General features: G+C 39.5%; 1 protein-coding gene across 5 annotated transcripts in view; it reads right to left on the bottom strand.

Moving 5' to 3' along the window:
* HECW1 (HECT, C2 and WW domain containing E3 ubiquitin protein ligase 1) overlaps positions 1–24,923 on the bottom strand; it is a 259,900-nt gene that overhangs the window by 72,860 nt on the left and 162,117 nt on the right. For all 5 annotated transcript variants that reach the window (XM_039378406.1, XM_039378403.1, XM_039378405.1 and 2 more), the window contains 4 exons: positions 19,530–19,699; positions 6,361–6,503; positions 4,249–4,349; positions 1,578–2,945 (listed from right to left, as the gene is read on the bottom strand). In XM_039378406.1, the coding sequence (XP_039234340.1) occupies positions 1,578–2,945; positions 4,249–4,349; positions 6,361–6,503; positions 19,530–19,699 (1,782 nt within the window). The remainder of the gene's footprint in view (positions 1–1,577; positions 2,946–4,248; positions 4,350–6,360; positions 6,504–19,529; positions 19,700–24,923) is intronic.

A 24,923-nucleotide genomic window follows, 5' to 3' on the forward strand; every position in this document is an offset into this window, starting at 1 on the left:
GTTACGCCAAGCCAGCGGAAGCATAGTAGTAGTATCGGTCACCTGGAGTGGATGGAGGTGACCACATCTACTGTACTTGTAACAGCTGCCAAGTCACGAAGCAACATGCACATTTACTGAAGCACCCCTGGTGACACCAAGAGAGTGCTAAGAGATGGGCTTGCCCTTAGCTAACCAAGGCAAAGCCACTGTGAACACTGCAGTGCCCTTTATATAGGCTCAAGTCTTGGTGTCGTACTGAATCCATATGCACAAGACACCCTCTCCCACCACATCCCCTATCAAAAGCACACACAGTCCAAAATAACCACCAAATCCGTAGGTATGGTCTCACACATACTCATGCTCATGCCCACTTAGGTATATTTCCACATAAATGCTGTCCACAAGCAAAGCCTCTCGCCTGCAAGGAAGGAAACTTGGTTTCTATGCCTGTATATGTCTGAAAATTTAATTCTTTGGGCGAGATTCTGCTACAGTCTGAATAACTCCCTAGTCCCAGTTGTGTACAAAGTCTTTACACAGGCCTGTGCGTAAGGCCACCCTTACACCTTTTATCTGCATGGGTTGGGTCTGTGGCAGTGGAAGGTGGGAGTAAGTAAACTGGGAATGGAGAAGGAAAATGTAGAAGGATGCTTTAGTTGGGGTTTCCCAGTGATGCCCAAATAGGATATGCTTTTGCTGCCATTTTAATTTGGTGTCATTTACAGAAGGAGACAGATGACTCAGAATTTGGGAATGCAAAGACTACCCCTTGACCTTGTTGCATACTCCTTAGCTGCAGTTGAGTCCTTTACTTCTAGAGCTGGAGAAAAACGATACGCTAGCTGAAGAAAAGATGAGTGATCAACCCCCTCTCTTTATGTAACTGCATACAACACAAAATGAGTTACCAAAGGGAGGGATTTAATCTAACTGTTTGGGGAATTGGGAAAAACAGCACCTAAATTGCAAAGACAAAAAAAAGTACATTTTAAAGTATATTCTATCTCTAGGGTAGGATAAGGAGATGAGAATTTTATTCAAGATAGTTAAATTTCCAAAGTGCCTAAGAAAAAATATAAATCTCTGTTGAGTTGCCCTATGATCTGTGACATCTGAGGTACATTTTTTTGATACTTGGGGAATTACAACAAATATACAGAAACTGGCCCTTTATCTGGTTCAAATCAGCATATTTGCCCTTTGACAAGCACAAACTGGTCCTTTCACTAACTATCAGAGGCATGGCAGCGCATCAGATGTGTGAAATGGAACAATCCCAGGAAAAAAGGAATGAGTAGGTGGATGTGATAATGCTGATTTGCCACATAACTAGAGTAGCTAATCTTGATTTTATAATGATGCACGTATATCTACAGGAATCCATATAGACAGATCTCCACCTGATTTATTTGGTTTTGCTGGGATTTTTAAGGAAAGGCTCAATTATCCAACCCTCCCTGATATCTGGCCCAGCTCACAGCCACCAAATTGGTAAGAACTAAACTGAGCTATCTGAAACCTCGACTATCTGATGCCTTCCGTGACATCCAGATAACCGGGGTTGCTCAGCGCATCGATTCTCAGGATCTAACCTTCTCTTCTGCTGCTTGGACCTGCTATTGGGGTGTCTAGACCCTCTGTGGCTCTTTGTGGATTCCCAGCATGAGCTACTAGTTCATCTGGCCACTGGGAGGAGCCATCCACTTGCTCCCTGTCCAGCTCAGGGCTCTGCACTGAATCTGGCACTGACTCAAAAGCACTGTTCTCCTCCTCATCATCATCCTGTGAGGAAAAGACTGTGCTCTCAGAAATCTTTGCGCTGTCGACGGAGGAGAAGCGAGTATGGCTGGAGAAGCGATTGTTACTGTCATAACACGAGGTGCTGTAGCAAGAAGTGCTGTAGCAGGAAGTGCTGTAGCAGGAAGTGCTGTAGCAAGAGGGGCTGTAGCAAGAGGTGTCGCACGCTTCGCACTCGTTGTCACCATTGGGCCTGGAGCTTGACTCGCTCTCGCTTCCTGTCCTGAGGGGCTCCCCATCCAACAGCCCATCATTTAAGTCGGAGAGTTGCTCATCCAAGGTCTCAGGAGGCACTGTTCTCTGGCTGAAGTTCTCTTCAGCCTCATTGTCCAGAGGAGGCTCTGCTGCTACGGTCTCACTCTCACTGACCACTTCCTTATCCAGCACCTCCTTGACTGTAGATTCCTCATCGTTCTCCCCGCCATTGCCACCATCTTGTTCTTCTTCCCCATCACTGCTCATCTGTGCCGAGGGCAGGCTGTGGAGTAGGTTGTGGATCCGTATGTAGTGTGTGCGAGGGGTCTCTGGCTCACCGCAGGCTGAAGCTATGACCGTCTCAAGTTCAGACACAGGCAGGGAGCACGGCCTGTTTTTCCTCTTTGCTGTGGTCCTCAGTTGTAGCTTGTTGTCTTCCTCCTCCTGGGCTGAAGCCCCTTCATCTTCTTCCTGACTCTTCTCTAAGTCCTTGCCAGCATGCACATCTGCACTCACCTCATCAATATCTAATGTTTCTATGCTGGTCACTCCACCATCTCCCTGAATACCAGAATTGACTTTGTTATTTTCCCTAACTTCAGTCTCAGGAGGAGACATGCAAGCCATCAGAGTCGACTGCTCTGTGAGGTCCGTAGCACTCAAAGAAGAAAGCATTTCTCCTGGGATGGATTCCAAGGGCTCAGGAACTGGCACCGCATCAACCTCCCCATCTCCTGCTAGCTCTTCATTTAAGCTGTTCTGGTTGACTTCCCCAGGTGGTTTGACAGCCCCTGGGCTATCGACACTGTTCACACTGTATCCATTTAGCTGTTCTGGAGCTGCACTTTCTGAGGTCACTGTGTTGATGCATGGAGGCTCACCGAGGCTTTCCTCTGTGGGATTGTTCACAGGGCTTTCCTGGAGGTCAGCTGGCTCAGGATCTGCACTAATGGAGACCTCTTCATCATCTGCATGAGACAGTAAAAGAAATTAATTACGTCTTTAATAAGAAGCATTGACTGAACCAGAGGTTGGCTGGGGGGGCACAAGCATCCACAGCTATCTGAGAAAATTAAAAGCATAAATTACAGTGTGAAATGCGTGGGCAGCTGAACAACTATCAAGAAGTGTTGATTTTTTTTGCTAAGCAGTCTTTGTACAGTGGATTTAATCACGGGCTTACTTATGGTGGTGATTTGTATGCAGCACTCTGCCTCCTTGCAGCATAACCTGAAGGTAACACCTTCTTGAAATTCCTCTTTGAGCCAAACTGGCATTGGAGGGAATATCATGGGAATGACAAGGAAGTCTTCCCCGAGACTTTAATGACATTCTTCTTTTCATGCTGAAGCTGGCAAGACTCCACAACAGAGAATGTAAAAAACTGTTTTTCACACCCCTTTGGCGAAAACTTTCCCCAAAATATCCTTTGATGTGATCCTCATCTGTACCACCTCCTTCCAGGCACCAAACAACCCGAGCTATTTTACGCCATCTAAATACTGAAATACATCTAATACAGAAATCTGGGTTTTGCATCAAGGGGAAAGTAATGATTTCCAGCCACCAATGCAGCTGCTGTTAGCTTGACAAAGTGTACCAGAGAGAGAAGAGAGTCCCTCAGGCAGAGAGTCCCTGAGAAATGCTATTGAGACTGCGACATGGAAACCAAGGTTCCACCTTACACCACCATGACAGTTACTTCTGTATAATTACAAGAGAATGTGAACCAAAACCAAACCATAAAAAGGAGGGAAGGACTGGAACACTGCATTATTTTTTGTTTTATTTTTACTTTTTCATTAAAAATAATCAAAATGAAAAAAATTTCTAATTATCTCTACTATTACATTGTCCATTTTAATTTATGAAGTGCTCAAATGCAATGACCCTACAAACAATGGCCCATGTAGCACTTCACAAGGGCAAGTGATAGAGAAGCAGGTCAGACTTCAGTTTTCTGTCCAGTGATGTGGCAGAGTATTTGAAGCAGCCAAGAACAAGGGAATATGAGATACCAGTAGCTCTAAGCTAAGGGGAAACAGTGAAGAAATTGTGACTCACAATGCGTCCTGTGACGGGGGACTTTATTCATTTCCCTTTGCTCATGACTGTACCTGAAGTCCTAGAGCATCCAGGAATAAATTCAGATTTCTGAAGAGAAAGAATGGAAACAAAAAAAAAAAAAAAAAAACCCAACAAAACAAAAAAACCCACCACCACCACCAAAAAATCAAAACAAAAAAGAGATGGGTTAAGACTGAGAGTTACCTGGATGGATGGAAGAAGTTATTTCAAATCGGAACTGCAGCTGGCCACTGACATGATCTGTAGGAAGCCTGCGACCCAGAGTGTAGCTTACAACTCTGTCCCTGAAAGAAAACAAATATTGTCACAATAGACTATAACCTACCCAATGTCTACTGTGCATAGATAAATCTGCTGTGTCCTACAAAAATACATAATCAAATACATAAAGGCTATTTATCCCAGCCATGAGGGCATGTTGACTTGCATACGAGAGAACGAATGGCAGAGAAGGAGAGGACAATGTCTTCAATTACAATGGAACAGCTGAGTAAGTGAATAAGACAGGCTGCTGGGATACACAAGCACATATGTATAAATATAGAGAGAATGGTGGGAATGAAACTTCTGCAGTATGGATATGAAAATATCAACATGGGAAGCAAACAACTCACACTTCAGCTATTGTGACAAGACTTTGCTTCCCTGCAGATCTGACCATATCTACCCTTTTGTAGAACCTCACATTTCTGTATTTTCTTCCGCTCGCATAAAATGAATCTTTCCTGTTCTTGTCTACAAAATCCTGTGCAGGCCATTCCCCGCTTACCACCTTCTCTCTTCAAACTGGCTGAATGACTGCTCTTAATCTCTTTCCACCCCTCTTACCTCTATGAAGCTGAAATATCAGGAGAACACCTTCCTGACAAGGTTGATCAATGACTCCATTCTGTCCTTGTGCAGGTCCCTCCCTTTGCCACACTTCATCCACCCCTCAGAACAGAACGAAACTATAGAAGAGATTAACTTCCCAGCTGCCCACAATGCGGCTGAATCAATCTTTGCAAAGCATTTTTTGAGTGTAACGGGTTCACTAAATAGTAATATTTATACATCTTTTGAAGAAACATAGTTCACTTCCAGTTGTGCCAAATATATTTGCTAGGATAGCTTCACATGCATCAGAAACTCATATAAATGAGACAATCTCAAGACTTGTGTATGACCTCTCTGAATTAGTGTGAATACTCATTGAGCTTGCCTGAGATTTAAATGCCAATAGGGTATTAAAACTAAGCCATATCTAGTGTGCAGGTTGGAGGCACTGCTCTTGGCAAAGTACATCCTTAGATAGACAGTGTTTACCATAAGGAAGTCAAATAGGAAGCTATAACCAGAAGATGATAAGAAATCTTCTCATATAGCGGAAAGCCAATGATACCAGTTACAGTGTTCTAACTTCCCCAAGCTGTTCTTTTCCATCTGGTTTCTAAATAGCTACTCTATCTTCCCTACTTGAGAAAAAAGGAGGTAGCTTAGTCCCTTCTGGTAGATTCAGCTGTCAATATCACAGCCAGTTTCTGAACCAGCTGTTGAAAAACACTTCCAACAAGCTCATCTTCCTGCTGTTCTGCTGAATTGAGATACAATTTTCAGAAATACCTTCGTGGAAACTGCATTGTTCCTGCTTTCCTTAGGAGATGACTCTTTTTCTCCCCTGCTCTTCAAGGTCTGAAGGTTACAGGCTTAGAGCCAACTTTTTGGCTTTGTCTGAATACTATCCATCTTCCTCAAATTGGTTTGTATTATTTTGGCAGCATATACTTTCTCAGGACTTTCATGCAATGGGGAAGCAGGGCAGGACTTGTGAGCTCAAGGTTGTTCCTTGGCAGCAGGGTAGGGTCAGGAAGCTTTAGTTACAACATGCCACATATATTTTTTTATAATATTTCAGCTCTCCAGAAATTAAAGGGAGGAGAACCAGATCTGGTATGATTTTAGCCCATAGGTAATTTCCTGAAATATGAAAACAGCCTGCTGACAACATTTAAAGAATATTCAAATTGAAAATATTGCACTCTCCAGATTCGCAGCCATGATACGCAAGAAAGTCTTCTTTCCTAAGTGCCAGCTCTCATTTCTCAAAATGCCATGCACAGAGTTATAGAGGGAATTCTTTGTCTGGCCCATAGTCCTATAAATTCGAATTAAGACGAACACCACGTATCAGACAACTGTCAGTTTAATAACTTCCCCTCAACATCGTTGTATCACAATAATGATATATCACCAGGGATTTCGAAACAGCAACACACTCGTCGAAAAACAGAAAGCAGCAAAAGCAGCAAAATTTACCCTATGGCATGTCTTTCCAAGAGGCGTTGAACCGGCATAGAAAGTTTTCCCAGAAAACGTTTGATGATTGGTCGGCTCTTTGCAAATTTGTCTTTAACTTCTATTTCCAGGACGTCCGTGGGCAGGGAGACAAAGCTGAATTGCTGCAATAAAGGAAGAGCACAGAACATTAAGCCGGAAGCTGGGCCACAACAACACACAGTACTTCAGCTGTGAGGCACACCTTGGCAATTGAGAAGCAAAGGCCTAGTGAGGCGAAGGATATATGATCACTGTTCTCAGATACACTGTTTTGAAAACTCTCCTTTTCTTGTTCATCTGTGCCCCAACTCAGAAAAGAAAAACTCACTGTTTATCTGGATCAATCTCCTGGGTCACACCATAGTCCCACGGAGCTAAAGCCAAAGGTAAGCCATGGTATAGGCTACTGTCACAAACGATACCAGGGAAAATAGGAAAGGCAACACCTACAACTGCTCATCACCAAGTGCATTGAAACATGTGAAAGCTGTCTCAGCCAATCTGGTTACAAGAACAGCTATGTTTATTTGTAAGTAACATTTCAATAAGCTTCTAGAGACTGTGTGCATGCAAAACTAGGGTAGGAACAAGAAGAATGATATTTTAGGTTGTAAGAACAAGGAAGTCCATGCATACAGCTTTCAAACATGGGAGCATTAGGGCACCTGGAGATGCCAAGATCTCCTCACAAGGAAAGCAAATCTCAATTTAAAAATAATAGTGAAATATATTAGATAACTTGGTCTTGCTTTCTCCTAGACCGGCTAAATTCAGTACAGGCTTAGAGCTGGTGACACAGGTCACAATAATTTTTCCAAACATCTGTTACTACTAGAATATCATCAATCAAAAAAGCACATCTGTGCTGTGGTGCACAATTGTAGGAAAATGGACAAAGTGCTGTTCACCTAACTGAGAGGTCAGTATTGAACTGGAAGACAACTACTGTGGTAAGTGAATATTAAGATGGATGGAAAGATTTTTCTAGCTTTCCCACCACTAAAACCAATCTTCACAACAGAATCATGCTCTGGGTTATCAAGGCCTGGAGTTAAGTCCTAAATTGCTTGCTCTATTGAATCATGATCTAATTCAGAAATGTTTAGTTCAAACAGTTTCAAGTGAAACCAACATGACTGGGATACTCTATTAATCAGGCCCTGCAAAAACACAAATAATCAGAGAAATACAATTCAAACAGGAGCTAGTGTTATTTTCTTCTTGTTTTCTTGTACATCTTTGCAACAGGAAGATAAACACACCAAAGGGGAGAACATTAATTTGCCATGTATATTGAAAGTTGCCTTAAAAAATAAGTTGTATTACCATTACTGTTTCACCTACTTAAAACCTTGGGTAACAGCCACTTCGTGACATTTATAAGGAAAGCAGAAGAAGGAAAGTAATGTTTAACTGAATGAGGTTATTGTAACGTACAGCCATTTACCACTTAATGAATTCTCCATTATTGTGCTGTTGACTACTACTATATTGTAAAAAATCTCTGTGGGGTAGGGCATGCATACACACAAGTAAAGACTGAACTGTCCATAAGTGAAAAGTAAAACACAGGTTAATGATCCAAATGTTAAAAATATATTGTCTTCTGGTGCAACTCTGAAGCAAATCAGAATCTGCATGGATATTTATTTTCATAACATCAGGTGGAACCAACCCTGGCAGCTTCTTCCTTGCACATTTTCCAGACACCTAAGCAGAGAGTATGGATCCAAGGAGCAAGGTGTATTGGAACCAGCCAAAGAAAATGTCCCTTTTCCCTTGAACGGCTGTGCCTCAAAGACATATAAACATCAGAATATTCTATACAAATTGTAAAATTGTGTTCTGATTTCATCACCTGCCAACACGTTGCATTTTGGGATACGAGAGACTGCCCTGAGACCAACCCCTGGTCCATGATCACAGTTTTCAAATGTTTCTTCTAGGAGAATGTTCTGATGCATAAAACCAGCTGCATTTTAGAAACACAGTTAAACTTTTAAGACCAGAAGTGTCCTGTGGCAGAGCTCAAAGGCTTTGCCATTTGGAAACAAGTACAGTTTGAGATAAAAAGTGAACTCACTGAAATGGGCTTGGACACAGCTTGTAAACCAGTGCTAATTTTACATAATTCAGTGTTCCATTATCTAAGCACTTGCTCCTCCTGTTTCTCTCATCTAGTTTAATTCTTAGTGGGCAAGATTTTTCTAAGGCAATCTCTGACTGTGGATGCCTCAGGCTCATGCCATCCACACTAAAAAGCCCAAAGGAACCCTTGTTTGCAGAACAAATGGACCTCTGGCCCTCTGAAAAAATGGATCCCAGCAAAACACCTAGGTTTGAGAACTCAAAGACTTTCAAATGCATTTTCAAAAATCACGAATCACTTTTGAAAACATGTTGTTTCTCATGATATTTAAAGATGGGAATGTTGTCTTTGGATGTGGAAGCAAATCATCATTAAATCCTAATTTCCCTCTCTTCCTTCACCATCTTTTCTGACAAGTGCCAGGCGCTGTACCCTAGCCACAAAACATTGGCTACATTTACACTGTTCAATGCCTTGGCTTTTGCTATCTTATCTATCCGGAAGGGAAAAGATTCTGTGTTTCATGGTCATATCCAACATAACTGACATTAAGTACTAATGTATTACTGCCAGAATAGATTAAATTCTTTCCTTGCCTAATATTTGCTAATATTTACTAATTGTCACACAGCAACAGCCAGTTTGTGGAAATAACAGCATAAGCTTCATATCTAAGTTTTAAAAAAAACTTAGACCAAAAATCCCAAACAAAACAAAAAACCCCACCCAAACCTTACCCAAACAAACAAACAAACCAACCAACCCCTACTGATTATAAATTTTGCAGTACCCATGGGTTCACACTCAGGAATGTTGTGATTAATAATTCATGCCATGGTGGGGCAAGAAAAGGAGGCTCCAGGATCACAACAGAGAAAAAAAGCCAACTCTCTTCAGGATGAGGGAAGTTTGATGTTGCCCAGAAACTTCACCATTGGTAATTAAAAGACCTGCATTTTCAGAACAAGTCTGCTGACATTTTTTGATGTTATTATTACAATTTTTACTTTAAGTTTTCTGTTATTTGGAACTTTTTTTATTATTACAACTCTTAGTATTGCAATAATAATGTTGTAACTCAGTGTTACAGAATTAACTCAGAAGTTCAGCTTTCACATTAAAAAGAAGCATAAAATTCATGGTTGCAGAAGAAAAACAAGAATACAAAAACTTTAGCACAATGAGTCCAAATATATTATTTTTAAAAGACTTCTGATATTTCTGACAGTCACTCCTTGAAGGTAGATTCTTCTGTCTTTTTTAGCTGGCATTGACTTACTCATACTTTCTTCCAGAATCTAAACCAGCAATCTTTAAGCTGTACATTTTCATTGGGATCACAGCTCATTTTGTGGGCTTATTCATTGGTTGGGTTTTTTTCCCCACAAAAATTTAAGTTCCTCTAATAACAACCATTAGTGCAAACTATGGTTGGTCAAGAACTTCATGGAACCTGCTGGAATCCAAACACACTTAACTAAAGTTGATACTAACTGTAGAAGGGTATACTGATGTTTACATAAATGGGCTTTTTTCACAGTCAAAAATTTCACAGTCACATTTCTGGCAGTTTTTGAATTCTGACGTTATGACTTAACTTGTTCCAAAGCTTTAGGCCTCTCCAGCTGCCAGAAGTCCACCAAACTTGATAATGGCTGCATGGAAGTGGTTTCTGTCTGAGCCTTTCTTTGTACATGAATACAAAAAATCTCAAAGGAAGTCACAGATTTCTACACAGGTGCAAACTCATCTACCAAAACAGCTACAGTTTCAAGGCTAAAGCCCCACCCAAGAAGAAGACTTTGTCTAATGTGTTCATTTGGATAACAGCAGACAACAGGACACCTGGAAAGAACAATTTACAACAATTTAAGTGATTACTAGAACTTGATTGTTTTCACTTGTTCCATAACCAAAATTCAAGTAAAATGCATTACATAAAATGTAGGGAACAAACCTCTTGCAAGTAATTGGCAGACCCACCATTTATAAATGATCTACAGAGGTCAATGTATGAATAGGTAACAAATAAGAAGTTAAATCTCTATTCTCTGATTAGCCCAAGACAGTAATGCAAGGTGACAGAAAGGCTACACAAAAGGAGAAAAAAACCTTGTAATGGTTTCCTGGAAAACCCCAGCACCTGGGGGGACATTCCCAGAAACTGATAAAAGGATTAAAAGGAAGAAAGGAGTGATATGGAGATAATATGGCCCTTTTTCAAACATCCTGGCTGCTGAGAACTCAGGAAGTGGACCCTTGGGCCTATTTCATCTGTCTATCACCCCCAAATTAGTTTATTGACTATAGCCAGTCAAACTGACTGAAGAAAAAGGCATAAAAAGCGATTGGACCCAAGCAAATCTCTTTTTGCTTGGGGGAGGGGGAGGAAGGGGGGCAGGTGGGCGGCCAGGGTAAGCGAGAAGTTCATCAACTATGCGGAGGTAGCTGACGGGCTGCCTTTCTCCTTCCACTTCTGGGGAAGCCTGGAAGGTGAGATCTATTTTAGGCATGCTAATTACCTGCTTCTAAATAACTAGAGCTTACTTTTGCTTCATAGTATTTTTATTTTTTACTTTAAGTTTGTAAGTGGCTTTTGCTTTAGAGTTTCTGCTTAAATTTTGTGGTATTAGTATTTGTGCGGTATTATATATGTGTTAGTTGTTCTACTTCTTTGTAAGTTGCTTTTGCTTTAGCATGTGCGCCTATGCTTTGCATTATTATTATTACTACATAGTTTATGTGTGTTTTTTGCAGTTAGACCCTAATTCCAGACACAATGAACACCATAAATTGTCACAAATTTGTATTAATAAACATGTTATTTTGTGAACACTGTTAAGAGTGAGTCCATTTTTAGGTGCTGACAGTTTTGTCGATGGTGAAATAACTTGATAGGAGAAACCCGCTGAGCGGTTTTTCTACCACTATTAAGTACAGTCCTTATATAAAAAGGCATCAAATGTCCTGTCTGTCTCAGCGAAGCTGTTAAGTGAAGGGTCTCATTAGGTGAGACACTAACAGATTGTTTTGGACATTAAACGGCTTTGATCTCCTGGGGGGGGGGACACTGATAGACAAAAAATAAATTAATACAGGTTGGACAGAAAATTCTTCTTTTCTGCCCCTTTTCACGTGACAAGTAATTACCTACAAAGTTGCATTAGCCACACCCTGCATACCACATCAACTTGGTGCAAAATGACTCTTAGAACTTAAGATGATACATGACACAGCTCACTCCACAGAGAAGATGGCAGATTGCTTCAACAGAACGAAATGCCATTAGGAGCAACCTGCTTCTCACAGCGTGCCTGGCCCTAGAAATAGTCTCTGATCCCATCTTGGCAATGTAGTGTCTGATCCTTACCAACTAGGGATGAGAGGGCTCTCCTCTATAGGAAGAATGATGTGTTCCTTCACTGGAAGGATGAGGTGGTCAACCAACTGCCCTTGTGTCTAGTCTGGAAGAATCCCAGACTGAAAAACCCCCAGAGACAGAGGGTTTGGAAAAGAGTGCAGAGCTTCAGAGAGGAAGATCTTTTTATTTTCCTCTAGATATGTTTCAGGACTCTTAGAAGAAATGGTTATCTGTTAGGTAGCTTCCTAAAAGGAAGCTATGTGCAGAAAATCTGAACACAAAGAATGATCCAAGATCCCTGGTATACTGGGGAAAAATAGCACTTATCGCGAGCAGAAGTGAAAAGGCCTTGTAGGGACTGATGATTCCTGATCTCTGGAATACATTGGCTGTGTTCGCATTAGGAAGACTTATGGTGCAATGTGAGTAGATCTGGAGAGCAAAGCAGCTGGTGCTGTGCACCTGATTACCACATCCAGATATGTTGCAAGAGTTTTAACATGAAGTGACTCCAGGCTGATGCCCTGGATTGAACTCCCATTATTGTCTGAAAAGTGCCGGATGCACTCCTGAAGCACATCTGTTGGCTTCCTTTCTGATGAGAGTAATTAAGTTCATGCACTTTAAGACTGTCCAGTGGTGTCTTCAGCAGGGAGATCAGGAGATTTGCTTTGAAACGGTTCTCTTGAATGGAACAAAAATACTGTTGGAGATTGACCCATTGAATTGTTAAGAACCATGATCTATAGAACAAGTTAGTATGTGTATTATTTTCCCAACTATTTTCTTTTTAGGGTGTTATTACATCCTCCTGGAATGATGATGACTAGAAGGAAAAAGACTTGCTCTAGATGCAAAGTCATTGCAACTCTCTACTTTTCCCACTTCTTTAGCCATTTGTCAATGCCTGTCCCACTTGTTACAGTGGCAAGAGATTCAACAATTTCTTTGTTCCTAGACATCTAATGCAAAGAGGGAGTAGGATAGGAGAGAGATCTTTTAATTCCTTGCTAAGAGAAAAGCTGCAGCATTATAGCTTATCTTATTAGACACTGGAGGATCTGTACCATGTACAGCCTTAAAATGCCCCAGCCAAAGGAAAAGCTTTAGATGGTATTTTCTCAGGCACTAGAAAGCCATAACTAATTATTTCCATAGAAATACAGAGGATAGAGGGAGAGGAAAGAACAAAAGTACCATGATGAAGAAAACAGCAGCAATATATTAAGTCCTCTTGTGCTAAGCAGTGTATCATCAGTTTTGTCTCTGGTTAATATTAAGTCGTTAGGATTCTCCTCTCATTTACACAGATTTTACATAGCTGCCTCCTGCTGATTCACTCTCACAGAGACACAGATCAGAATCAAATTTACCTAGAATCAGCTGATACATTGATAGTGTCACACCATCTCAATGATCTAAATGTAAATCTGATTTTACATTACTGCTGGCATCTTCAAGCAAGACCCAAAAACTGTAGTAAACACCACTGAAGGAGTTTCAGACAGTAACCTACTTTGCAGTGCCTATTTGCTTACAGACCCAACAATGGTTTTACAGACACAGATGATTAATTTTATTAATGTGAATAGATCTTGTTGGGGCTTAATGCATGACATATGTGGTAAAGAATGAAGGTCCATGCTAATGCTGACCTGGCAGAATACATCAGTATCTATTTATAAGATAACAGAACCATTTACAGAGCTTGAGAATAGTTTTCATAGAAAGCCAACTACTGATGATGATTCATTTCCATGTTTTATTTTTACCAAAGTTTTTGCATCCCCGAATACAGATGGATGACAGTGACTCAATAACACTATCAAGGATTACGTCCCTTAGCACCAATTATACAAGCTAAGTGCAAGTCAAGTTCTTTAAAAACAGTCAGTATAACAATTGCTAGACAGTTAGTATAATAAAGTCAGTGTAATAAAGATAGATAAATTAATACATTGCTGACAGGAAGAATTAGGCTCTTGATTTTGAGTTGAATAAGCAATAGAATTAAAAATAAATTTTATTTGCGATATCCATCATGCATGGGGGTGATCTTAAAAGGCTGTAAATTACCTGTGATGGATGAAGATAGATTTATTCTTTCAGCTGAATATTTCATTGGTAGGTTTTTTGTTTCAAGAACTCCAGTGAAACAATTATACTCTTTAAGCACACACCACTCTCCATCTGTATTATTCTGTTCTTCATTCAAAAACCTTCTCTACATATTACTACTATCCTCCACAACACTACTTTTACAAACATCTGGATAAGCTCATGGAAAATCACAGTTTCTTAAATTTACTACAGTGCACCTCAATGACAAGACAAAATAATGCAGTCAGTAGTCAAGCACAGGGCTCCATTGCTGTCAAGGGCAGGGACATGCCTATGCCTACTATGAGAGACTTCTGTAACACAGCAGGGACTACAGGGTGCCAGATCCAATATCCTGGCATGGAACTGCTGTTGGGGTCTTTTTCCCTACAGTAAAAGGGGTGCACATAAATATATGATGATGTTTTAAAGTCTATTCAATCCTTTCTACTGAACTCCTTCAAGGTTGGGCAGGGCCTTCAGCAAACTGGCTTTCTGGATTTCTTCCTCAGATTCACTGCTTCTCTCTATTGGAAACAAGGAACAAAAAAAGTCCTTCCCATCTATTTCATGTATTCCACAACATTCAGAGTTGCTAGTTAATAGGCTCATCATGAATTCCCTCTGATGGTTTGGATAGTCTTAAAGGATGTCTCTTACTTTATTAATGGCAAATTTCAGCCCTAAGACATTAGAAATTTAAATAAACTTCTGGCTAAATCAAGTGAAAACACTGCTTAAAGAGTCAGGGTTTTTCTTTTTCACACATTGTCTCTAAATTTATAAGCACAGCAGAGACTGAAAATATTTGAGGACTCTCATAAGCACCAATATAAACACTAGCAAGACTAATGGTCTTCTAGATACAGAAGTTGCAATTAAATGCACTTCTAGAAGGATAACATCTTGAAAAAACTCTAGATAATTTTCCACACCATAACTCATTCCTGAAGAAAGTGAAGTTGTCTTGGGCTTTTGCACTTCATTCATCAACAGAAAATAAAAAAATGTGTTGGTAAAACTACAGTTTTTCTGTGTGTTACACTTTACAGTTACTAAACTATGTGTTACACTTTACCTGAACATGTGTGCAAAAATATTATACAGTGAAGGTACCACCCACAAGGTTTTACTCGGTCCCAATGACGCCTTTGGCAAAACTTCTATTAAATTTCAGATCCAGATTTCACTTCACCTGTATACTGCTTTTATGCTTAGGGGTAAAGGCCTCCAAGTTTCTGCAGCATATTCTTTTGTATTTGCCATTAGAAACAGGAGGAAAGGTTATACAAGATAAATAATAAGTAGTTCGATCAATGTGATGTTTCTGTTGCTTTTATTGTGGTCTTCTAGTGAAATGACTGAAGGATTCTGTGAGGCCATGGTAGCACTGTTAGCATCTAGTGCTCTATATATTAGAGTAAAATCAGATCAAATATAACCTGCTTTAGTTTAAATTCATACTATTGATTCAAATATATTAAAACATCTTTAACAGCTTAACTCTGTTTTGGAAAGATTCAGCTTTGCTCTAGTGTCCCCTGCTTGTATGACTCTAGGATCATAGTGCTACATAAGGTAGCACTCATGGTATCAGCAGACATAAAGCCTCTAGAGAAGGAGAGAGCTAAAATAAACCCCTTATTGCATGATCTGGCTACTTTGACAAAGTGTCTTTCAATCCCAGAACTGCCGGGTGATCTACCATGCACCAGTCCAGCATTCAGGATTGCAGAATCAGTGCCTGAGTTATAACTGTGCATTGTAAGAAAAGCAATTACAGACCAGTACTCAGTCAGTTGCTTCCATGTCATCTCGGCATTCCTGCAGGCAGTATCCAAACCCAATGCTTCTATCACTGATGATGGCCTGCACTGCAGAAGCCCTTTCCCCAGACTACCTCCCACTGGCATTCAAGCCCCTGAGTATTTCCTTCTTCTGATTTTGCATTTCTAATCTTAAGAGACAGGTTATGTGAGGAATTATTCAAGTGCAATATTTTTGAAAGGTTGTGAGTTATCTGGGTTGCAGAGAGCATGAGTTACACATATGAAAATACTGTAAATCTGTGTATGAGATCTGACACATTACCTACTATTTGCTAAATGCTCTTGCAAAAGACTACCGAACACTTCTGCTCATATGCATCAATGCATTCACCAATGAAACGTGGCTATCTTCAGAGTGATAAGGCAGCCAACTCAAACACTATTTTGTCTCAGCTATAATATAACAGTGTTTGTAAAGGCTGAGGCAAAGAAACAGAGTGAAGCTGCAGGGAGTTCAGATTGTTTTTAACCTGGTACTGGGCTCCCACTTCAAGGCAATCCACTCTTCCAGAGCTAGATTAATGGAGTTGAAATTCAGTGCATCACTTAGCACTTCCTACTACTTTATATATGCTGAATGGTTGCATTGGCCAATTTTTAGTCAGCTCACTGGCCAGTCCTTGAGGCTCTCTGTCCACTTACCAATATATGAAACGAAAACTGGGGAAATAGTCTGCTCAAGTTGCCATTGCTAAGAAAGAAATACCTAAATATGTCTAAGGGAAAGTTACAGAAGCCTGAAGTACTTTATCTTAAAAACCATAGGGAGAATTTCCTATCCAGCTGGAGGTATGTGAACTACTTTTGAAACCACTTTGTTTTGTTTCTTATGATCCAAAATGATCTGTATTGCTTGTCTGAACTGTCTATCACTTTACTGCTTTCTGACAAATTAAATCTTCTTAAAGGGCCTTTTCTGAACAATGTGATAACAGATACATTGTCTCAGTGTGAAACAGTATGGGAATAGTGTCCTTATTTTTCTAATATCAGTATTAGAAGAGCTATGATCAACATTCACCCTTCTCAACTCTACTAGCTGTGCAGAATATTTGGGAAGTGGGACTTCCTTCTGAGATTTTCTTTGCATTTTACTTCCAATCAGCATGATAGGACAACTCACCCTCTATGCTCTTGCAACAGTCTGGACTGTCAGCACAATGTCTGCTTAATCTAGGGGTTTAAAGTCAAGCTGTCCAGTGGCATCTGGCTTCCAGGCACTCACTTATTTAACAGTAGAGATGTTTCTGAAGAGCATGTGAAAACATATAGAAACATCACAAAATGATGCCTCTCTATCATCAGAAGATACCATCTGGGCTTTAACCTGTCTCAGTGAACAATTCTCAGCGTGAGGGCTCTTTCACCTCTACAGAGAGCCCTCCTGCAAATGTCAAATTGTCACAAGCTACTCCTCATCTAATAAGAAATTTCCATTTCCTTCTGTCCTCTTGCACAAAGTACTGCAAATCAGAGCAATGGAAGAACAGCTTTAAGTCAGGATAACTTGTGCTGAACAACATTTGAACTGCCTGTGAAATGATCATCAATATTACATGAGACAGATGAAAATTTGCCTGAGGTATAATGGTGCTCCCAGAGTGTTCCTATAATGCAGGTGGTTACTATGCAAATAGAACAACCTGGGAAGTATATGAGGAGGAATACCAGAATTAATTAATATAAGTAAATTAGTCATCTTTTAGTCTGTAGGACTTTTGGTCCTGAATCCCTACAAAACTGAGTTTACTATTTCACTTCTGAATTTGCTCAAGGGTAATCAAGAACATATATAAAGATCCTATTCTGCAGCTATTTCCATAATTTTATTTCCCTATTCCAGATTTTTTCAAGTTCAGCATCCAAAATGAATCAGACAGGTCATTCAACAGAAAAAAACAACCAAAAAACCCCATTGCCTTCTATTCACACAGAGTGAGAGTACCTAAGGAAAGAATGACCCTTCTGAAATAATATATTGCCTAAAATATGTTTTTGTGAAAACAACTAGTGACTGATACTTTTAATGAAATGGCTATGAGTCCTCAATATTTTTTTGCTTCATATATTCACATCTATCAGTAAAAAGGGTGGACAGAAGAATGGCTGCCACCACGTTTCAGCAACAGTTTTCAGTCTTCCTTATCCCCTTGTCCCATGAAGGGACAAAGTTGCAGAAAATCAAGACTATAGTCTTCTGTGCAGTGGAAACCAGCGTGGGTTTTCAATAACAAAGAGTTCAGATGGGCTGATGTGCACAGACTGCAACACAAATGCACACAATTGAACATCTCAATATCAGCTGAAGAGAAGGCAGCAGGAAGAACATGCTGAATGATGGCTTGGCTCTTTTACACTGCTTTGCCACTAACAGGCTAACAGCAGAAAGGGAGAGGCAGTGTGCTTGCATGTGATCAAGAGAACCAGGGAGCTGAACAGTAAAGCTGGAAGCCAGCTGTGCTCTTTTGCTTTCTGATGACCATAATTAGGCCATTTCATTGTTTCTCCTTTTCTCGCTGCCAAATTCCACTTGGAAAAGAAATGACAGCCCACAAACTCAGCCATTTGGCATGGCTTGAGGAGAAGACACCAGTGGCATTTTATCAGGGTCATGTTCTTATATACTGAGCATGACACACACTCACATAGCAAGTTTCCCCTTCATACCTGTCCGCCTATAGGTCTGTGTCTTATGCACCTCACTGAAAGATCTCTGCCAACTGCCTGATCCTCCATGTCAGTTCCAGCTCCTCAGCTTGACCTGGGACCTCTCAACCAGATACACCTGATGCTTGGCTCAACAGAGAAGTTATGGCTTGGCGGACGCCTCACGACAGTGTCTTCAATTAAGTCACGTTAGAAGGCATTTTTCTCTTACTAGTTTCAAAGTTGTCCCCCCTGTCATATAACCTCCCCACCTGTAGCATAACCTGATGTGTATCTAGGTAGGAGCATTCAGTAACATTTCTGCTGCCTTTTTCCCACACTCACAGTTCCAAGTCCATACAGTTTGACCTAACTATCCCTGAACTACTTTCCAATTTGCATTTTAATTTGAATAAATCTATGTAGTCTATTTATTTACTTTTACTCTTTCCTGCAGTGGAGATATTGGTCTGACAGAGCATGCCGGAATATCACACCCGTTATGTCAGGCTCCTTTAATTCCAAAGGGATTCCTTATTCTTTGCTGCCTGTCGCCATTTCGCATGTAATTTAAAAACAGCAGGCAGCAATTGAACTCTCAGATCTCATTATTACCTACAAGTCCTTCCAACAACAAGAAGTAGACTAGAGACTTTCTTCAAGGTGATGGGCAAATGTGCCAAAGTTGCCTCTAATTTATATTGCCACTGATGCTTTTCAATCACACAGCTTCTCTTTATTTGCATGCTACACTTGTTCTGCTTTATATAATGTCTCCTCTCTGTGCACGAACACTACGAGAACTCAGCAGCCTTTCACACTATGCAAGTTTATTTTTCAATTCTGTTTCATGTCTGCCTTCAATAATTAACAACTTCATAAATTACATCCATGAAGTACAACCCATACTGAAATGGGTTTTTAATGTATCATTCATCTTTGTAGCTAATTAAGCCTTTTGTACCAAGACAAGAAGTTATGAAATACATCAAGCACAGTTAGGTCAACAACTATTTAACCAAGAAAGGAACTAAAAAAAAAGAAGAAGAAAAAAAAGAGGGATAGTGCTAGAGCAATGCCCATGTTTTAAGAAAAGTCTCAGCTCAATGCTCAAACTGCTTACCTCTCCTTGCCAGATCGGGTTGACGGTATTACACATGATCTTAGATCTTTTCTCCTGTCCATGATGAGGAAGTGCTGGGAAGATGCTATGTTTTCCAGGCTGGATGGAAATCTTCAGATAAGGATCTGGATTAAAGAACATTCCTTTCTTCAGACCAAAGGCCTGGAAATCTGAAAGAAGGTAAGTAACCTGATTATTTTTCACATTCCAGGTGTCCCTTTGGGGACCCAGTAAGGAACCCAAATAATATGGCATGAATGTGAAAAAAACTCACTGTGTTTATTGTGAGGCAATGTAACACCAAATCATAATGATATTGTGGTTTAGGATTTACAAATTATTATATAATGAAACTGCAAATTTGCAACCTAATTGTGCAGATTGATTTGGCTTCAGGTTCAATATTTATGCAACTTTAAGTGATCTGTTAATTTTTCTAATAAGCCAAGCACTTGCTCAGCCTGACTCTAGTGGAAGGAGTACTCTGAAAAAGAGATCCAGTCATTTAACCACAGTCATGGCATTTGGTACCCAATGTATGTCACTTCTCCTAGGTATCAATTTTACCCATGTACAAATCTTAGTTTTTACACCACTTTTTTCTACATGAAAAGTCAATTTACATTCTTTCCACTTTAAAGCATTTTCTTCCCTGCATGGGTTAAACTTGACCTGTAGTAACTTAGAAAGGCTCTTGTCTCTAATGACCAAATTTTAAGCAGTGCTTCAGAGCTGCAGAACTCCCAGGGAGCATAATATGTGTCACGTAGACAAAAAGTCTCCAGGCACTTATTTGAAAATTTACTCATAATATTCTGAAGGAAGACACAAAGCCCATTATAGTTTGTCCCTGTGAAGCCAATGAAATGCAAACCAATCTGCTGGTATATCATTAATTTTGGCTCAACAGACACAAACTAAACCCTCCGGCCTTCTCTTTTTCTAGATGCGTTTTTAAGCTTTCTTCGGAGTATATGAGCACTTATTCCTATTAGTGAATTCAGTAACTAATTTATTTTCCACCGCTTCTTTTTAAAGCTTTATTTCACATAGGGCTATAAGCACTGTACTGCATTCTGCCTACTTTCTCTTGCTGTATTGAAGAGATAAAAAAGCATTACACAAGATAGTTTCCAAAACTACTTAGATGCATACCTAAACATTCAATTTAAACACATATTCTTTCTTTCAGGCAGATTTTGAAAACATTAATTTTCACAGTCTTTTAATTCTCTTCTGATTAAAAATCCAATTATTCTGGCAGGTTGTGGGAGAACATGTAAAACCCTCCAGGCAGATATTTTGGATGAATCTGAAAATCATACACATTGCACACCATCAGTATTTTTTCCAGAAAATGGCTACATCAAACACAGGGATATGTTTCATCCAGTTGTATTTTGCTTCCTTAACATATGGTAATAGCCAACACAATAAAATGTGCAAGTTCAAAAAAACTGCTTTTCTTTCCATTGGGTTTAATCATCTATTCCAGCACACAATTCATGTTGCAGATATTCAAAAGCTGTTGGACAGATGGCCCTGCAACAGATTGTATTTTAAGAATCTCATTCTTGAGGCATTCTCTAACAGTTAACAAAAAAAAAATAAAGGATATCACTACTAAGAGCTTATTTGAAAGTACTTTGTTGACAGTATGTGCTGCCATGGTCCCAGCAATGCTATCACACAAAGAAAATTATCTGCTTCAAACTGATAAACATCAATTTTTTTTTTTTTTTTTTTTTTTTTTTTTTTTTTTTCCTGGGTGAACAATCTCTGTGTAACCAGCATGTACCTCATCTAACAGCCTGGTTGAAATCCTATATGGCAAACTCTTTGGCTTTGGAAGTTTGTACTGTTAGAAATGCATTCAAGAAATAGAAACCAAGATTGCAAAAGCACTATGAATGACAAGGCCTAGCAGTGTATTAGCACCAGGCTGCTAACATATGAGAGGAGAGAAAGACCTCTGGGATCTTATTTTCTTTCTCTCTGATGCTTCCTCAAAAGATTCTGAAACTGAAATATTTATTGCTGCATATGTTTCTGATTTTCTTTCCTTCAAATGGAGACCATACCACTGAGTAAAGAAATGGTCTATTGATAGATAGAAAATACCTAGCACTCAATTATGTATTTTTATATATTATGTATCATAAAGAAAATACATATTATTATGACCTACCATCCTCTTTCCAGTTACGGTAATTAAGCACAGTCATGAAAATGAAGGTACTCCTAGTCTCATTTTTGTATTTGGATGAGGAAGAAAATATAATTTAGCTAAGCACAGAGCAGACAATTTTATTTGTGTCATTTCCTTGCTTAAATTGCATAACAGAACAAAATTTGTTAAAAAGTCAGTTAGAAACTTCAATTTTTAATGTCCAAAATATGCATAGGGTAGCAGAAATAGCTTTCTCAAGGACAAATATCCCACTTATATCTCACCACAAATTCTCATCACTATGAAAAATGGAGCATCAAAAATGCAACAGCTCTGAATAAAGTTACGTGGATATCTGCAGTTAACCAAAATTCCATTTAATTTGAAGCAAAACCTATCTTTAGGTGCTGTAACTATCTGCTGGAACTCATAACCAAAGGCTCAGATACTCTCTTACCACTGCTGCGTAACATACCAACAGAAGAATCCCAGCTATTCTGCTTTCCCAAATGCAAATATTTCTCTTTATCATGTTCAGAAAAAAGGTTCTAAAGATACTAAATATTTGAGTGGTGGTCTGAGGCTAACTGAATTTAATTCTTTGGTGAAACCAATGAATTCCACAGACATGCCCTGCTGTACACTTCAGTTCTACAGTGTATTTCTTGGAGGCATATGAGGAAATGTTACCAAGATAACTCATCTATTTGTTGCAAAGGGGTATTTTCATCCAGTCGCTTAAAAAAAAAAGTTAACAATATACCATAAGTCAGTTTCCTGTTTAGTCATAAATCACACTTAAGTGTGAAAGAGGTTATATACATCTAACAATGTAATAATGTCAGGCCATCTCTCATGAAAGATGACAGAAGGAAGGAATCCAGGTAGAGACAGAACAATCACAGACTCTTTCAGTGCTACAGACTGGCAGTAATTGCAAGTACGTGCACCCAGTACAGCTAGGTTCACTTCATTATAGAAAAGTGGTTTATACTAACTGCTGCCTGCAGCTTTCTCCAAGTGAATTATAAATTTTTTCCAACTTCAGAGCTTTCCTTCCATATATGCTGATGTTCAGGTGTCTGGATGAGACCTAAGGAAGCTTTATGCTAGGTCACTTGCATGCATGTACTCTCTGTTCCTAAGGAGGGCCACAGACTTTCCTGTCTGCCTTGTAAAGGATCATTTGGCAAATCTATTTGCCCTGCAGCATCACAAACTGTGATGGATAGTGATGGACAGTCTATTTTTGTGGCAAACTGGAAACTAGTATGTATTTACTGGAACCAGATGGGGATGTCAATTCCAACAAATACAGCTAGAGCACATCTGTGTTTTACCATGTTTGCTTTTGCCTCAACACAAGTGATTAAGCTTTCAAAAGGTCAGGGAGAAAGTATGATTTAGGCTTGTGAGTCACATTTTGTCATGCTCAGCACAGAGATTCCCTGACAGTAATGATCAGTAAAACTACTGTAACAATTATATATATATACATACCTGCAGACATAGCAAGGTACTTATCCGGACCCAAACTCCACATAGGGGCATAACAGAGAAGGATGGAGAATCAGAGAGAGAACCAGACCCTGGAGCAGTCTGTTTGCTAAATTGATTACATTTAGTCTGGTCATCAATATGTCAGAAGTAAGTTAAGGAAGCTGGAAGCTGTTCTCCCCAAGGGATGAGAAGACTTTGCCAATAGCTGTGGAAGAACTTTCCTGGAAATAATACATGAGGCTACTCTGTGCAATTTAGAAGTGTGTCTCAAGAAGACCAAGTCCCTCTAGTCTCTTGATGGTGCATATTTTACTTCATTGAAGTAAAAAAGCCAGAGTCTACAAACCAGCAAAAGGATCAAAGACTAGTAAGTAGTAAAGCTATTAGTTTTGAGAAACTGATATTGATATTCTAAAACAGTTGGCAAATTCCTTCCAACAAATGCCAAGTCCTGAATGTCCTTTGTGATTCCAAGCACCATCCAACTGACGACAACTGATGTCTTGCAGCTATCTATACTTGTGGTAGAGGTTATTATGCCCTACAGATTCTATGGTCAACTCACCAAATTCACATTTTTCTTATTTAGCATACTAGCCTCATAATCTCAGGACCAGGAAATAAAATGTCTTCCTCATGAGTCACCCGACCCCTTGAGCAAATGAAGACATCTTCAGTTAGGCCAAACTTGCCCAGAACATATCTAAAAACAGCACTAATGGAGTTAACAGGACACTGGAAAGAACCAAGTGTCACTGGAATGACCACATTCAATTTAGATTATGATCTAGCTTGATGAACACCAAAATGGAATTTATTCTCTCTATGATCTGCTCATTAATGGCAGAAAGCAAAAAATATTGTCATCTTACTGAGATCTTGATAGTTCACGTATCAAAGCAGAGTAAACCATCTTCATAATCTATCACCACAAGAGAGTTGCTAATTAGGAGGTAGGTAGACAGCTCCAACATTTCCCTTCAGATTTCCTTTGTAAATTCCCAAAGAGCTGTCAGCTTGGGTTCTGACACTGAAAAAATGAACTTGAACAGGACTGGTATCTGGATTGACTACCAGTGAGGGAAGGTAAGTGCCAGGCTGCTGATATGTCAGTGTTTCTTTTGTAGAGTGTTTCTTTTGCAGAGCTTGGACTCTGTATTAGAGGGTAGCAGTTCATCTAGTGGCCTGAGCTACCCAAGACATCGTGGCTACCCAAGAAGTCGTGGCTTCAAAAGAAGGAACAGCAAAACTCTACTTTGCTCAAGATTCAACAGGAGGCACATAGATACTGCCTCTCAGCCATGTGCTTTTAAAGCAAGAGAAACTATTTTAGCTACTATCAGTGTAACAACCTTTCAGTTGTAAGAACACATCAATATTGCATTTATTGAAATGCCAATTTGATTCATGTAGCAGTATATGATATTAAAATTTATCATAAGAAAAGGGAGCATGGATTCACAGAAGTATTGCATCTGGTATCAGATTTCAAGAAGCAAATATTAAGGAATTTTAGAAAACAAACAGTAATGTGCAATGATAGGAAGTCTTAAAATCCAACACTGCAAACTAATGCAGAGGAATTGAGAAATATACTACATACACTACAATAGATGACTGACTTGATCAGCTACTGAATGAGATTGTGCAACTGGTGATATGCAAGAAGTTAAATCAGATAATTAAAGTGCTTCTTCCTGCTCTCAGAAATCTACAGCTCTATA

Source organism: Pipra filicauda, unplaced genomic scaffold (genome assembly GCF_003945595.2).
Source record: "Pipra filicauda isolate LSUMZ 115617 unplaced genomic scaffold, ASM394559v2 scaffold137_size4652046_pilon, whole genome shotgun sequence".
Classification (NCBI taxonomy): Eukaryota; Metazoa; Chordata; class Aves; order Passeriformes; family Pipridae; genus Pipra; species Pipra filicauda.